This window comes from Haemaphysalis longicornis, unplaced genomic scaffold, assembly GCF_048455015.1.
Source record: "Haemaphysalis longicornis isolate Haplotype H1 unplaced genomic scaffold, Haemaphysalis longicornis Haplotype H1 scaffold_6, whole genome shotgun sequence".
Lineage (NCBI taxonomy): Eukaryota > Metazoa > Arthropoda > Arachnida > Ixodida > Ixodidae > Haemaphysalis > Haemaphysalis longicornis.
Window position 1 is genome coordinate 50898076 of NW_027526407.1, and position 16348 is coordinate 50914423.

The 16348-nt window shown below is 50.7% G+C and overlaps 1 protein-coding gene across 1 annotated transcript; it reads right to left on the reverse strand.

Annotated features, from left to right (window-relative positions):
- Window positions 1-9038: 9038 nt before the first annotated feature.
- On the reverse strand, window positions 9039-16051 carry LOC144143013 (uncharacterized). Its single transcript, XM_077674837.1, has 3 exons — window positions 15913-16051; window positions 13294-13435; window positions 9039-9420 (listed from the first exon to the last, which is right to left on the reverse strand). The coding sequence occupies exons 1-3, from the start codon at window positions 16049-16051 to the stop codon at window positions 9039-9041; spliced, it is 663 nt and encodes a 220-aa protein (XP_077530963.1).
- Window positions 16052-16348: the final 297 nt, after the last annotated feature.

The window sequence follows — 16348 nt, forward strand, 5'->3', positions numbered from 1 at the left end:
CAGGAAGATGTGCCTTGAAACTGGGTTCCCGCTGTTGTGAAAGATTTAGGTGGTTGTGGTGGAGATACTATGGCGTGCGTCATTGCGCAGGGCGGCATTGGAGTCCGAGATGACGGTAACAGCCTGTGGGTGCGTAATTGCAAGTACTATGGCCACCTCTTTCATCGTTTCTGGGATGGACATAGGGATTGCGCAGTATGTGGTGGCATTTCCCGGCTGGTCTATATCACCACTGCCACTGCCACACGTTGACCAGGGTAGTCCGCCGTGTCGACATAGCATACCGCTTGGTTTGAGCCCTTCTGTTTGTGGAGCACCTAAGCTCGGGGCAGCCGATGGCCTTGATACTTCGGTCTTGATGACGGTCATAGTACACGGGATGCATGTTTGTCGGAGCGGGGCCACGCTGATTTTAGTTCATAGGTCCTCTACGATGGTGTCCTTGCATCTCGTCCTTGTCTTTAGCGCTATTTTTCTACGTACAAGAACCAACTAGCCCAACTGAATTTTGTTAATCGGGGTAAATTCGAACAATTGTTACTGATAAGGGTTTCTGGAATTAGGCTTGTCAGCAGAACGTCGCCCTCTGCGCGCTTTAGCCTTGGCAATCCTTGAAGTGCACTCAAACCACTGAAGGCCACAGAATAAAACTAACTAGCGTGTTCAAGATGCGAAAAAAAAGAGAGTACGTTTTATTGTGACATTCATTTAGATGCGACAGCCGTCACTTGTGCGCACGCGTATGAGTTCGCGACTCCCAGGTTGGCCCTCTTTGGTTCCTGGTCATCGGTGAGGCCAAACTCGGCCTCGTTCCACTCGGTGCAAGGCGGGAATTTTAGGTGTGCCACCAAGCTCAGGCAGAACAGCTCGTCGTGGGACGTCGGATGATCCTGGACACGTTCGGGGGCAGAGCAAGCTCCACCACCCTCTACTCGTGCGCGTCTAGTGCAGGTCAGCCGTGACGTCCGGTTGTTCGGGTGTTGCCAGATGGGGGTCCTCCGAACACTCTCCGTCGCACGGCTCAGGCTTGGTCGCCCTCGGACTCGACATGCAGAGCCTGCATATTAAAGAGATTTGGTGCGGTACTCACACATTTCTAACGAAGCGTTCAATGCGCTTACGCTGGGTGCATGATGGACAGAGCAAAGACAGTCTGTTCACAGCGAGTGTTACAGTATAGTGAGATTCCCAAGTCACTTAATATCTTTTGTGCATTCTTTCATTGTGTGCTGTTCTCTTCTCTGTACCTGTTCCTTCACTGAGTACACTCGTCCTGGCAATGCCCGTAAGTGCGTATGCGCCCTTGTTCATGCACTATGAGAAGGAGGAACAGGCGTGCAAGATGACGCGCAAGATATTCGAGACACGCACAAACACAGAGATCAGACCAGGATGCAATCTTTCCTACCCGAAGTCTATCTCAAACGTAAGATCCCGCTTTGTCAAGTGGCTCTGGGAAAGGAAGCATGCCTCCCTGACATTTCAAGGAGGGTCGAGTCACGTGGCAACAAGGCGTGCAGTGTCGGGGGTAAATGGTGCGCCCATCGGCTAGTACGCATGCGTTACTCACGTGCGCGGTCGCAGGTAGTCGTCGAGGAAGCCGAGCCTGTGGTCCAACTCCCTCCACTAGCCCTTGACTTGAGGGCAACACAGGCGCTTCTTGCGCTTCGGGTACGGGTCGCGGTTGGCGTGCCACCGGGTCTGGCACTGCTCCACTGCGAGGATCGAGCAGCGCCCCGTGGGTTGAGAGACGCGATGGAATTCATTGAGGTCAAGCAGCCCTGTTGGCCCTCGATTCGTCTCTGCCCTTTCCGCAGCGTGACGCCCCATCAGCCGCTTCGCTAGCCGTAACATGTAAACAGGGGATGAGGAGATGACATGGCTCACCCCTTTCTGTCGCCGACTAGTGTCACTAGATAAGCTTACAGAGTATCGGCACTCTTTTCTCCTATTGTTCTGTGCCATCGCCGTGATCATTGGCCAGTTCACATCACGTGACATTTGTTTACACTGCGACGGTTCATGGGCAGCGCCATATTGTTGCTTATGCGTTTTCTGTCGGTCAACTGTGGTAGCCTCAGCTTGGCCTCCATGCTCTGCGACTGCGCGCCACTGGCGTCATTCCCAATGCAAATCAAAGAAAACGCGCTTCACAGCGTTTCAACTGCAGAAGTGTGTCCGAAGATGCCGAGTTGCTGCGCTTTTGGCAGTGTGGTTTACAAATGACCTCGTCCAAGTTAGCGGTGAGGCCACAGAAGCGGCAAGCTCTGATAAACAACAAAATGGCCCCCATTGCTTACTTGCGTGTCGCAGGGACGGTACTCTGTAACTTATCTAGTGGCACTACCACCAACCACATCACTACTGCTTTATAATTATTCTGTTGCCCAACGCTGCGCCCACATTCAGGCCCACCAGCTAAGTTCGCGAAGCTTCTCCTGAAGACGGTGGACGTCCCAGTATTTCATAATGAATTTGTGCGCAATTCGAGCAAAACGTTTCTCGAGGGACCACCAGTTAGGTCTAGGCAGGGGGAAGAAGGAGGGGGAGAAGGCTCTTTCACGCTACACTCACAAGCGTACATTGGTGAAATTTTGGAGGGGGGTGAGTAGAGTGACTACCCCGCAACCCTCTTCACCAACCAACCAACCCACAGCGTTTCATAGAATGATACTGCCGCGAACCATGTATGGGCTTGCTCATTGTTTGTTTTTACTGCCGGGCCACGCCCGGCTGTGCTATCTGCGTTTCAAGCAAAGCGCGTCTTCCATTCTTTATTTTTATGCCGTATGGGCTATCACATTCAGATAAGCAAACTGTTTCGCCCTACCGTCGCTAGCCCAGAATAATCGTCTGTGATCTACAATGTTTCTGGATGTAAATCGACGGTTCCAGAAACACTCGCGCCGAAAGATAAAAAGCCTGCAGAGCAGACGCCTCGGCATTCGTTTCTGCGACGCTCGCCGACGCAAGTCACTCTGTTGACCACTGCTTCGCCGCCTCTGTATTGTTTTGAGTTGTTAGGGGAGCACAAGTTCGCGGTGTCAACGCGAACTCCAATATAGCGCTCACGCCTGCACGGAAAGGGATTGCTCGGGCCCAAGGTCTCATTACTCTGGCTGCCTAAACAGCCTTTTCTCGCATGTGAGACATTATTTGAGGCATCTATATGCTGCGCCCATGAAAGATCGCTGCTGAAAACCGGTGGCGTAAGAAATCCCTGCAGTGCGTTTAGGCCAACTAATATTGAGGGAGCCACCATGTCCAACACAACTGGATATGGCCAGCGTTGTCTGGTGTGCGTCCCGAATCATACACACCTTGTCAGTTGACACGAAGAAATTACGATGGAGGAATTGTTTGAACGTGCAGAGCTGCTTAAAGGAGCCATGAAGAGAAAATACAACTTCGTTTGATTTGAAAGAACTAGGACTCAGTATCTCGCTCAGCTCCATTACAGACCCAAAAGATGTTTTTAACGAAAAAAAAGCAAGAAGTATTTAAAAACTTTCAAATTTTGCGCCACAGTGACGTGTTATGAGCAAGAATGACGTCATACGGGCCAACAATAAAACATAATTTTCAGTGCGTTAGCTGCACGTTAGCATTCAAGTGATGCGGTCAAATGGAACTAGAGGCCCCATTACAGACGTCCAGTCATGTGTCGTCGCGACAGGTCAATTAGGCGGCCGCCAATCGCACGAACAAGGTTCCGTGACGTCATAGAAAAGTTGCCGGAAATTGGCTAGGGGGTCGCAACTGCTTCACACGTTTTCTTTAATATCTCCGTTATTGGTTCGAAGATTGCGATTATATTGGTATCATTTTTATCGGGACGAAGCAGTCTTTCTAATAAACCCAACTTGTATTTTGTCTTCATGGCTCCTTTAAGCTGATGTGAGCGCGTGCCACGTGGCAGCCGCCCGTCGTCCTCGGCGCAAGCCGCGGGTCACGAACTTCGCGCTGTGGCCTGAGCAAACCAAAATCGAACGCAACGCCCGACAGATATATTAGGGATGTTTGCGTTGTTTTTTTTTTTCAGTAAAAATACGTGGCTGCTTCATCGTTGCTATAGAAAACTAAAAGATGCTCCTTAAAAATGTTTTGACTTCAAAATACAAAAAGCGCTCGCGGCGCCGTCTCATGGTAGTGCTGTTGTTTTGTTTCGTTTTCTCTTCGGGGTCACGGTAGCAGCGGTATGGCGTTCATTTTTTTCGTGCTCAGCATTTTTTTTTTCAAAGACGATAGTCTTTCTTCTTTTGTTTGTCTGTCTGTTTGTCCGACCCTCCCTCCATTCAGCCGCCTGACCAAATGTTGAAATTATGTCTTGGGTGAGAAGTCTATATAGGCAAAACTTTTTCAATAATAAAACTAAACATAGCTCCATATTTCCCAACATTGTTGCTTCTCCGAGGAACACCGTCAATACATAACTAGTTTACTGCAGTGTTAATTTATTTGAACATATATGCGCGCTCAATTTTTGCGAGAGCAAATGGAAAAAAGCGCTGGACGGATGGGTACCACTCGCCGAAGGAAGGACCATTTACTGTACCGGAGGGACTGTTTTAAATGCAGAGCATTTCAGTAACTCACGATGTCACCCGCGTTGACGTCCGTCGTAGTCCGCACCGTCGTTGTCCGCACCCCTCCCCCTACACTATATAACAGCAAGCCCCTTAAGTCTGGCGCGCAGGCCGAGAAGGCATTTAGCCATGCACACTGTACATACCCGATGCGAGATTGAGTGGTACGTCGCTCGAGAAAGATAATCCCGAGCTTGGGAAACACTGTCCACCTGCAGAAGCAAAACAGCGTTCTTTTTTTAAAGCCCAGTTTGTATTTCGCGCGTTCGGTTTTCTGACTGCCTTGATGGTAGTTCGCGTCGCAGCTGACAGATGGCGCCACCAGTCCACGGCTCGCGCCGCTGGTGGGACCTTGTTCTCGGCGGTTGCACTCGGTCTTGCAAGAGGTAGCGTCAAACATCCCCCTCGCGAGGGGCACGATCAAATGCAGAGCATTTTCGGGGGCGCACGACGTTAAGTAGTTTGCGTTACGTTAATGTTGTTGCACTTGTGGCAACTGCTGACGAGTGAGCGCTCGTCAGCAGTAATTTGAATGAGTCAACGATATAAGGCGCGTTCATAGCATCCCATTCTGTGTCGGCTCTGTGGCGCAGTGGGTAGAGCACCATGTACATTGCGTTCCGCCCGCAGGGTCGAGGGATCGAAACCTGGCGCCGGATAGTATTTTCTTTCATATAGTGTAGGGGGAGGGGTGCGGACAACGACGGTGCGGACTACGACGGGACAACGCGGGTGACATCGTGAGTTACTGAAATGCTCTGCATTTAAAACGTTGAAAGAAAAGGTTTTAACCATGAAATACAAATACGCCTAGCGCTCCTGGTGCAAGCGCCAAGCCCCAACAGTCCCAACAGGTGGCGCAGCAGTGCGGACGGGGCAAAATTAAACTCCGAAAGCCTCCAATGGGTGTCCTGAGACGGGAGGGGAACAGCGCGAGAGGTGGGCGAATGAGACAGTAAAAGTAGTTACGACGCAGGGCCGGCAGACGATCGCGTCTTCCGATTTCCACCGACCCTAGGAGAAGCGCAGCCAATTTTCCGCTCCTTTTTATCACGGGAGGCCAATGGAGATGGCGTCTTGTGAAGGGTATACCGTGTTCGTTGTTCTCTTTAAATTTTTATCCTTTCTCTGTGGAGGAACGTGAGAGCTGCCAAGTCGCGTTCATTCTCGTCGCTTTAACCTCCATTGTGCACGCGAAAGCCACGAGGAACTCTCGCCAACGAGAGGCTACACCGTCTATGCAAAAGCAGACAGTGTGCTATATAAAGCCAAAACGAGACGGAGACTTTGTAAAACAAAGCTACCGTGCGACATATGGTTCAGGGTAAAGCGCATTTATAGACACGCCGCATGCGAAACGCAATCGCCGAGGCAGCCCAGCAAAAGCACGTTCGCAAAGCGCGACTGGGCCCAGGAGACTAAGCTTGTGTAGTCCGGCCACCGAAGAAAAATTAAGATTGAGACATTAAATTGATTCTTAGCAGCTACGGAGAATTCGAGAGACACTTGGCTTTGTACCACCGCGTTCACTGGTCGCTCCGGGCGCGTTTCCAAACGCTTCGCTGCACAGCGCCCGATGGGACTTCTGTGCTGTGTATATACTGCGCACGCTATTCTATTGAGCTGTGGCTAAAACGATCCCGCAGTTCGGGCTCTGTGGCTTCGACGTAGAGCGCTAAGACCCATGTCACGTGGGGCGCTGTGCAGCGAAGCGTTTGGAAATACCCCAGCCTGGCGGTCGCGGTCGTCGCTAAAACGGCGGCCACCATTTCGAAGTTACTGTGCTCGCAAACAAATGTCAAATGTTCCTTCTTCTTCTTCAGATGGCATACAGGATTCAACCTTTGCAGGTAACCGCATGTGCAACTTAGAGGTGCTAGGCCTCGCGCCGACAAAGCCGAGACAAGCGCACTGTACTCACCTGTGACCGTGAGGGTTACAGCAGTGTCCGCCCGTGCAGCCTCTGCGCAGCCTGCTTTAGTGGAGCTTGGTGTGCTGGTCCAAGAGCTTCTTCACCTCTCGAACGAGCCCATGGTTGGAGCACGCCAGGCCTTGCGAACGGGTTAGCCGCTGCGTCGCACTGACGTGTTCCTGGCTCGCACTTCTCATAGCGGGCGCGTGAGACACGCTGGTTTTGTTCCTTCCTCCGTGACCAGCGCCCCCTGGCAGCCTCTTAGCTAGCCCGGGCGGGAAAAAGCAAAGGCAGTGTCTCGGGTGCCGTCTGACGGCACTCTAGCCCCGCGCTACGGCCATGGCTAGGTCTAAGAATGGGATGCTACAGGCAAGAGCGCCGGCCGTTGTGGTATGGAGGTTCTGTCTTAGCTTCTTCATACGATAGGCGGTCGTACAAATCCGCCTGTTTCCTTTGTTATTTTTGGATCTACAGTTCGATTTATAATTTTAATGCCTTTGAATAGTTTGGAGTTTGAATTTTTTCTTTATGTTTGTTTGGTTATGTTAGCGTAGGTTGCGGTACGTCACGTTATGCATAACGTATTACTGTCACGAGCTGCATTTTTCTTGCAAAAACGTCCGTACACGTCGTCATAGTCTGTATCTTATATTACCGTCGGGTGGCACTCTAGCACAGCCAAAATCAAAAGTAGTGTTAGAAATACCCGCGAGGTGAATATCCAGCGGCTTGTATTCCAAATTTCTTTTATTTCCTCTTGCCACTCCAAAGGCTTGCGGTTGCTGGCAGGTGCGCCAATGTATTCGTTAAGAGGGCGCGTCAATCCAGCCCTTGTACCGAAGGTGGCTCTCTGGCCATAGCCTCCTGCTCCGGCACGCACGTCTCCTCACGTTTGAGCGCTTAATTTGAATACCCGCTGGGACACTTCAAAATCTCCCTGCAGTTCTGGCGAAGGCTACGATCACTTTATTTATTAAACAAAACACATTTTCACATGTTACTTGCTTCGCTCAATTTTTTCCACTAGGCCGCAAGCGAAACCTTGGGATTTAATTTGTCCGTCTTCGTGAACGTTGGCGGCGGAGTTTATTCTTCAATGAGGATGAACTGCTTATTAAATTTCAAATCTATCTCCTGATGGCGCTCGTTCTCGCAGTTGGGAGGGATCCACTCACGGTGACGGTCATTCCTTCGATGAAATGCAGCGCGTCATAACTGCACTTAGTTCCGCCAAGGGGCACTGCAGGTGGTGGTAGTTGCGACGTCTCTTATACTTTAAGAGCAGCGCGGATAAGGTTGTGGCAGTCGCCTTTGGTGACACTGCCCACTACTTCCTCCTCACAGGGATTCCGTTGTTCATGGAGTGGCAAAAGGAAGGCTAAAGTTAAAGGGCGCACTGGGCATGACGCCATCTCGTACGTTTGGCAGGGCTATGGTATGATATGTGCTGCGGTGGACAGGGCCGCCATGTATCGGCTTGCTCCTAGCAACGCAAATAGGTTGTCCCTACGGGTTCAAGGAATTATTTGAATCAGATTTTCTAAAGTTCACGGTGGCAGGGGAAGGGGACACGTGATGAGAATAAGGCAAGGGGAGAACCGCAGAAACAATATCGGCATATTCTGACAGCGTCTATAGCTGCCGCATGAGTGACATACCATGCAAGGCTAACTAATGGGCTTCTGTTCTGAGGAGGTGTTGTGTTGTTAGTGAGAAGATTGCTTGCCCAGCGCCTCCAGTGCCGCATTCTCTCCGGAAACTTTTCGTGATGGCGTATTTGGAAAGCAGTCGAAGTTTCCCTTTTCTTACTCTCGTTTTTTTTCTTTGTTCCGGTGGGTGTTATCGCTTGAGGGAATGTCTTGAGGGACAGGGGCTGTGGTTTGTCTAGTTAGGCTATGCTAGCTTGGTAGCAAGTACTAGAGGTTCGACCACGATAAATCCGCGCGTACTAGTATACTCGGTTACAACTCAAGAACGGCACTACCTCATGTAGTGCATCACTCCGCCAAAGCGCCGGACCCATGACGTCAGTGCGCGCGCGTTTTGAAAGGGGTTTGCTATGAATGCGTGATATCGTCTGCCTTGTCTCACGCAGTTTGTATGTCGTCACTGGAGTCGTTTATAAGCATATTAGGTCCAAAAATTCACGGAAACGGCTCATGCCATGTTCAAAATATTCCCAGTAATGCCCTACTTGCGCCGCGCGGAGAAACATCCGGCTACGTTGATAAGGCACAGCGGCAACTTCCGGTGCCGTTCTTAAGTTGTCACCGAGTATAGGTCTAACATGTATATCCCCAGAGAAGCACCTACCCGCCTAGGTACGTTCAACAGCGCTTTCTAAGAATGCGTTCAGGTTTAGACTAACCTAAAAACGTAATTGAGCCAAACGATGCTTTTTGCGCACCTAGGACAAATCTGCATCAGATCGTGCCTTCATTTTTTTAACGACCCCAGGCACGCATTTCATAAATGAGAAGGCGCGGTAGTCAATTTATTGGGCTTTTCTGACGTCACTGCCAAGCGACCTCGGGATTGGCTTAGGCTTCGAAGTTTTTGGATGGACTGCCCGCTGCCTGCCGGTCCACGGCAGCGTCATACAGGCCGTATTCGAGGCCGTGTAGAATCTGCAGCACCCACATCTCGGCTTTCATCCTCTCCCTGGGCGTCAGGCGCTTGAGTTGCGGAGCCAAGCTCAGACAGAAGAGCTCCACCCGATCCTCCCAGCGCTCCTGGGCCACCGACGACGGTGGAGGGAGCGGTTCTGGCGAAGGCGGGGTCACGTCCGGCAGCAGGCTCAACTCGATGTCGGCTCCGTATTCGGCTTCCGGCACCGCCTGTGGAACCACCGGAGCCAAGCCGCCCGGACTGGTTCCGTCGTCCTGTTTGGCCTTCACCGCGGCGCGACCCACCTGGGACCGTCTGCGCATGCGCGAAAGAAGACGGAGTTCGTAATGCAGGGCGACAACAAATAAAATCGAACTTGGAAGCATAAACATGAACTTGTGCAAGTTCATGCAAGGAACATATGAGCCGAAGATACGCGCCCCTTTCTCGGAAAGAAAACCTAGATCAGCCCTTCGTAGTGCTAAACCTCACTCCAGCATTAATGACTGGAAGGGGAATTATTAAGTGGTGTAGCCATCCTCTTCAAGGGGTAATTACATATCGTTAGTGTTGGAATGGAGCAGAAAATACTAGGAATACAGCTCGTGCCCACGATCGTACTAGCATCGGCACAATGTCTTCGCAAGTATTCACTGTTTCCTGGACTCAGCGGTATGCCTCTTCGGACGGGGACTGGAAGTCGCCTTAGTTCATAGACGCCAGTACGAACAGACGTTTGTTGATGTCACGCCCACAATCAGAGATACAAGCGGGCTCTCCTGAAAATTTTACGTCGATCCTGATGTGTAATACCAGTGCCGGTGACAACAATGGCAGCCCTTTCCACCGAAAACACTCGACTATCCGCACCTCCAGGTTTTCCAGGTGTTTTTACCAGGCCGCGATTACGCTCCGCCTATTCGCATGACGTGGTTTGTGATTAGCAGTGCCATGACCAAGCACTGAGGCCACCACAAAATTACCTTTACACCGGTTGGCCAACAGAAGTGAAATCACTACCACTTCAGTGTTTTGCCTGCAACAAGGAGTAGACTTCGACAATGCACCATTCCGTGAATTCCTGGCACCCAAGAGCCCCCTCTCGGTAGCCCGAAAATTGGCCGTTTCAAATAAAATTCTCCCTTCATTTCATTTTTGTGAAGTTCTCTGTCTATGTCCGTCCTCCTGATGTCCTCCGTCTGTATGTCAGGTACGCCGGCTCTGCCAGACTAACCTCAACAGTACCACGAGAGACCATTCACGAGATATTTATCTCTCTGTGTCTCTCTCTCCTCTCTCTAGGGATATCACGTTGGACTCGACCTGTTAGGCGCCAAACACCGGCTATGTTGGTGCGGTCCATCCACGAATTAATTCGGCCATATGGCCGACCATGTGTCACTAGGCGCACATTGGCGATCCCTACAGACGCATTCTCTCCGGATTCTCTAACCCCTGCGCCCGGAGCCATCACTGAATCAAGTTTTAGGTCTTTTTGTGTCTCTGTGTCTCTTTCTCCCTCCCCGTCTGTATGCCTGTCAGTCTTTCACCTTGTATCTCCCCTTCTATGTCTGTCTGTCGGTTTCTCTCTGTCTGTCTGTCTGTCTGTCTGTCTGTCTGTCTGTCTGTATTTCTCCCTGTGTTTCTGTAGCTGTTACTGTCTCCCTGTGTCTCTCTGTATGTCTCTTTGTACGTTTCTCTGCCAGGGTGTGTGTGTGTGTTTCTATCCCTCTCCCTCTGTATGTCTGTGTGCCTGTTCCTTTATTTTTCTCCTTGTCTGCCTGTCTGTCTATCTCTCGGTTCGTCTATTACTGTGTGTGTCTCTTTATCCCCGTCTCTCTGTCTGTCTGTCTGTCTGTCTGTCTCTGTCTCGGTGTTTCTCTCTGTCCGTTTCTCTGTCTGTGTATCCCTGTTTCTATGTCCGTCTATCTCTGTGTCTGTCTTTCCCCGTGTCTCTCTCTCTCTCTCTCTACCTGCATGTCGGTCTCTCTCTCCATCTATATGTCTCTCTATGTTGGTTACCTCTCCTTGTCTCGCCCTTTGTGTCTGTATCACTCTCCTGTATGTCTGCCTCATCCTGCCTTTCTTCCTTTCTCTCTGAATCTCTCCGTCTTTGTCTGTCTGTCTGTCTGTATGTCTCTCTGTCTCTCCGTCTGTCTGGGGGGGAAATCCGACTGCCACCTGCTCGTGGTCCCCCTGCCAGCTGGCTGGGCAAAGGTGGTTTCGGCTGCCTTGCTTTGGTCGGTAGTAACGGCAGCGGTGGGTGGGAGCCAGGTCTCACCCGGGGATGAAAACCTCCAAGGGAGTGGCAGCGACTCCCTGGAACTGTATGGGCCAGTTCCAGCCCCAGAGCCGATGCTGGACGTGGAGGCAGGCCCGGACAGCCTGGGTGGCTACCGAGGTTGGCTCTGGGAACTTGGCACAAAAGCGGTGAAAAAGTTCCTATATTATGGGAACGCCGAAGTCGCCCCACGCGGGCACGACTGCTCGCTGCCGACACAAAGGTTCCTGGACAACAGGATTCAGAACCTTCAGTAGGTGCTTATGGTGGCCACTTTCTTTGGCCTTTAGTAGCGACCAGTCTAGTAGGCGCGCACTAGCTAGGACCGACGAAAGAGGGGATTAGTACGCTCCTTGGGGAAAATTCTCGTTCTTAGTATTGGAAGTAGGGCTCCGGTTCCTTTTCTCTTAGGTATGCCTGATGACTGCTGCCCGTATGGGGAGAGGGAGCCTCTCTGGTGGGTGATCACTTGGCACCGAGAAAACATAAGACGTCCGTATAAACCTGAGTTACCTCGCTAAATCCCGAAGGCCCTTTCTTTGGAGATAGTATCCAGGTGTACATAGTAATAGACAGTCTAAAAGGTAGCCCGTACCATTGTGTCAGTGAAGATCACCGGTTCCCGAAACTGAGAACAGGCGAGGACTAGTACCTGAGGTCTGCCGAACGTCTCCTTTAGTAATCGGGGGATCTGGCGGGTGTTTGTCGAGCGGCTCAGTAGCGAAACGGATCTAGAGGAATAGTCTCGCCACTCCTACGTAGGTTCTACCTGTCTTTGATGTCGGAGCTTAGCTAGTACGGAACCTACTGGGGGGTCTGCCAAATTCCAATGGGCTGTCTGATGCCCATCCTGAGCAATCAGGCCTTTTAAAGGAGTCAGACTTCTAATAATTAGATCAAAAATCTCGCTGTCCCCATTCCCACCCAAACTCCCATAACCCATTCATTTTCCCCAATTTCCCTTCCCCTTCATCCCAACCCCCTCCGGCTACTTTTTCAGGGGAGATCAGGGGAGTCTCCCCGGGCCCGCTCTCCTGGCTGTGGTGTCGCTTTGTAGCTCTTTCCCCCTTTTTATTTATTTCCACTTCGATGGTTAAAAACATCTTTTGCCCCTCGGCCAATTCTTTTATATTATTATTGGGTTACGCCTGTTATAGCTAGTGGCACAGGCTGAGGCATTTATATTTTGTTCTTTTTTTTACTTTGCCTCAAAATATCCATGTCTGTCTGTCTGTCTTTCTGTCTGTCTGTCTGTCTGTCTGTCTTTCTGTGTGTGTCTCTGTTTACGTATCCTGCTACCCTATCTCTCTGTCTCCCTCCGTTTGTCTCTCTTTCCTCTGTACGCGTCTGGCAGTCTCCCTCCGTATCTCTTTTTTCTGTCTTTCACTGTGTGTAATCTCTCTCTACCTCTGTGTGTGTGCGTGTATCTCTTTATTTCTGTGTGTCTCTCTCTCTTTGTCCCCGTATATTTCTCCCTGTAGCTCTCTCTCTCTCTCTCTCTCTCTCTCTCTCTCTCTCTCTCTCTCTCTCTCTCTCTCTCTCTCTCCCGTCTGTAAGTCTGAGTCTGTTATGTCCGTCCTCCTTTTCTCCGTCTGTACGTCAGGTGCGTCGCCTTTGCCTGCTAATGTCACCAGTACCATTAAGGACCATTCTCAAAATCTCTCTCTGTGTATCTCTCTGTATTTCTGTCTCTCTCACCTCTCTGCCTCTGTCTCTTTCTGCCTGTAGCTCTCTCTCTCTCTCTCTCTCTCTCTCTCTCTCTCTCTCTCTCTCTCTCTCTCTCTCTCTCTCTCTCTCTCTCTGCCTTTCTTGCCTGTCTGTGTGTCTCTGTCGGTGTGTCCGTCTTCCAGTGGCTCATCCGGTCCCCCTGCGAACAAGTTCCCTTCAAACGGAACGAAGCCACTCACGTGCGCGGCCGCAGGAAGTCGTCGAGAAAACTCATCTCCCGGTCCAGGACGTTCCACTGGCCCTTGGCGCTGACGCTGAGTCGCTTCTTGCGCTTCAAGTACGTGTCCCGGATGGTCCTCCACCGTGTCTGGCACTCGTCCACTGTGAACCCGCGGATGAGGTGCGCTACGGCGCCAGCGCTATCGTCAAGACCCTGTCTATCAGCAACCATGACTCCCATATAAAAGCAAGCGCCTTCCCGTAAGCAGGTCACTTCCTGAGAGGGGGAATTAGTTGGCGAGCGACAATGCACAACGGACATGTTCGCAGATGGTTCGGATGATGATGTGGGTCGTGCATGGGTCTCCTGCTGTCGGCATGGATATATCCCACATAAATCCCACTAAGGAGGCGTGTCCACTCTCTGCCCCTTCAAATCCCCAGACGCCGTGATTCCCCGTGATAACCGGAGTCACCATTGCCTGGCCCAGCAAGATCCACACGAAGGCCATGCAGTCCCGTGATAAATCGCACGGAAAAATAGGGAATCAATTTATAATTTCGTGAGAATGCGGATATATAAATAAAGTCGAGTCCACTTACAATGATACCGTGTATGACAATAATCGGATATAACGATGAACAGCTATAGCACCGTCAACTTTTGTATTCTTTCTATGGTAAAATAAACCGCTTATTACAATGCTCCAGTGCCACGATACCGGATATAAGGATCGAGTCCGGTTATATTGTGCACCAAACGTGCAACAGTGACGACTCTAATGACGCAGTTGCGCAGCCTACTCAGGTAGTGTCTTCGTAGGAGGCCCAATGCGTGACACAGTCCCTCGGGGACTTTGTTTCCGCCAAGGACATTTACTTCAGCTAGGTGGCGCTAGCTTCACACGCGGCAAACAAAGGTGACCGACGGTGGCTTCTTTTCCGCAAATTAGTAGTAGTACGGCCTTGCTGGCATGCGAATAAAATGTTCTGAGCTCTGTTCCGTCTTTTTATTTCGCAACCCGCTTATAACAGTTATCGGTTATAACGATGGGATTTTCTTGGCACTTGGATATTGTTATAAATGGACTAGACTGTATTTAATAACATCCGTTGTGGGCAGAGAGGGAACAATTTCGGCTGCGCGCTGGCGTATACGTCCGATTTTCCCGTGTCGCATGATGGCTCCTAGAAAGCTGATGGGACCTTGAGCCCGTATGCGTGACCTCCTTAACACGCAGTAGTGATCACTACGACGAGGCTATGCGTCGTTTTATCCAAGTATAAAATCGAGCCTCACTTCAATGCGGGACGCCCTTTGCGATGCGAAACGGCAGAAGTAGCGACTTGTAGAGCCGTTTGTGATCCGCATCACGCTTCTCGAGCAGTGGAACAAATCTCAGCGTAGCCTAGCTCCTGTTGCGCGGTCAAAAAATAAACCCCAAGCCATTAACGTTCGTTTACAAATCGTGAGCCAGTCCACTCTGTTATTGTTTATGACGAGGGAAGACAGTAGCACACGACATGGAGGTGACACGGGATTTAGGCGAAAGGTACGAGCAAATGCTATTTCTCTTGGGCGTCGACGGCGGTCATTTCTAAGGCAGGCATATACAGTTACAGCCGTTTTCTGCTGAGCATTCGCGATAAAGTTGGCTTTGCCGCCAGGCGTTCTTGCATGCGCTGCACAAAAAAAAAAATACAAAGCCCCTTTCTTAAAACGCAGATGATTAGAACGCGAAGCTTGCCCCATGTAACCTGAGTAGAAGTTAGTCTAAAATGCCAACTCCTTCTACCGTGTCGTAATGACGCAATCTAGAGACGTCTGCTTCCTAATGCCAAGGACTTAGGTTCGATTCCGACCACGGGAAGCGTCTTTTTTTTACTTGGGGTGCTTGATATGCCCTCGTGGAAACCCATTGTGTAGTTGGCTTTCCTGCAGTGCGTTTTGGGTGTAAGGATTTAGATTTTGGACTTTCTTTTAGACGTTGGCTTTCGACCATAAAAAGCTTCGCGTTCCAGCCACCTTTCATCTCACGCACGATCATCATCATCTCCAGATAAAGTTGACTCTCCTGCAGCGCGTTTAGGTGCAACGTCGCCATCAATTAGACATAGCAAGCTTCGCTTTAAAAATGCACAGAACCGTAGCCCATGTTCATCCCACCCTCGGGCCAATTCATGCGGTGAGCTAAGTAGCATCAATTAAAGAAATGTTTGTCGACGCGTTCACAGCGTGTGCCGCCCTCGAGCCGAAGTTGTGAGCTCCTTTCGTTAGGAAAAAGCACAACCGGATGTGTTCTATAACTGTTTGGTCGCCAAAAAAACCATAGTCCGTCTGAAATATCAGGGGACGCACACCACGAAGACATCCGTTTTTCCAGGCTTGACGCTTTAAAACGGCTCGCGCTTCGCAGACGTGCACGTGCAGCCTCCAGAGATTTTTTTTTTCGATGATGCGACAAGTATACACACGGATCCATAGCCCCATAAGGTCTTAGCTGATCACTACGCTCTTCACGCTGTTGCAGTAAATGCGGTGACCAAGGCATACCCCTCCACCCCAACCATCACGAGCCCTTCCCGGCCACGCTAAACCTTTCGTGGAACGCAAGCCGAACAAACTCCACGATACTCACCGGTGGCACCAAGGGCTGACGCTATGTCGGTCCAGGCGGCCTCCCGGCTTACGGCCTGCTTGTGAAGCTTGGAGTTTTGGTTCCACAGCTGCCTGTGCTTTCTCACCTCTAGGACGAGCCTTTCGTTGAAGGGCGCCATGCGCTCCGATCTTGACCAGTGTGCAGCTGCAGCGGCGTACTGACGGACTCTGGGCGTTGGGATCATGATGATGATTGCTATGATGCTCCGTATCCAATGAACCATACCCAACTCGAGAATTACAGAATAAGCGGGGTTTTCAAATATTGTTGCTAGTAAGGCATCAAAGAACAGCAAATAGTTCCCGGTAGGAATAATCGTCTTCCCACAAAGAACAGCAGAGGCATGTGTTCATTCCATTTTCCACCACCGATGTCCTCCGTGTCGTTTTGCTGCGGTCACCGCCTACACGCACGT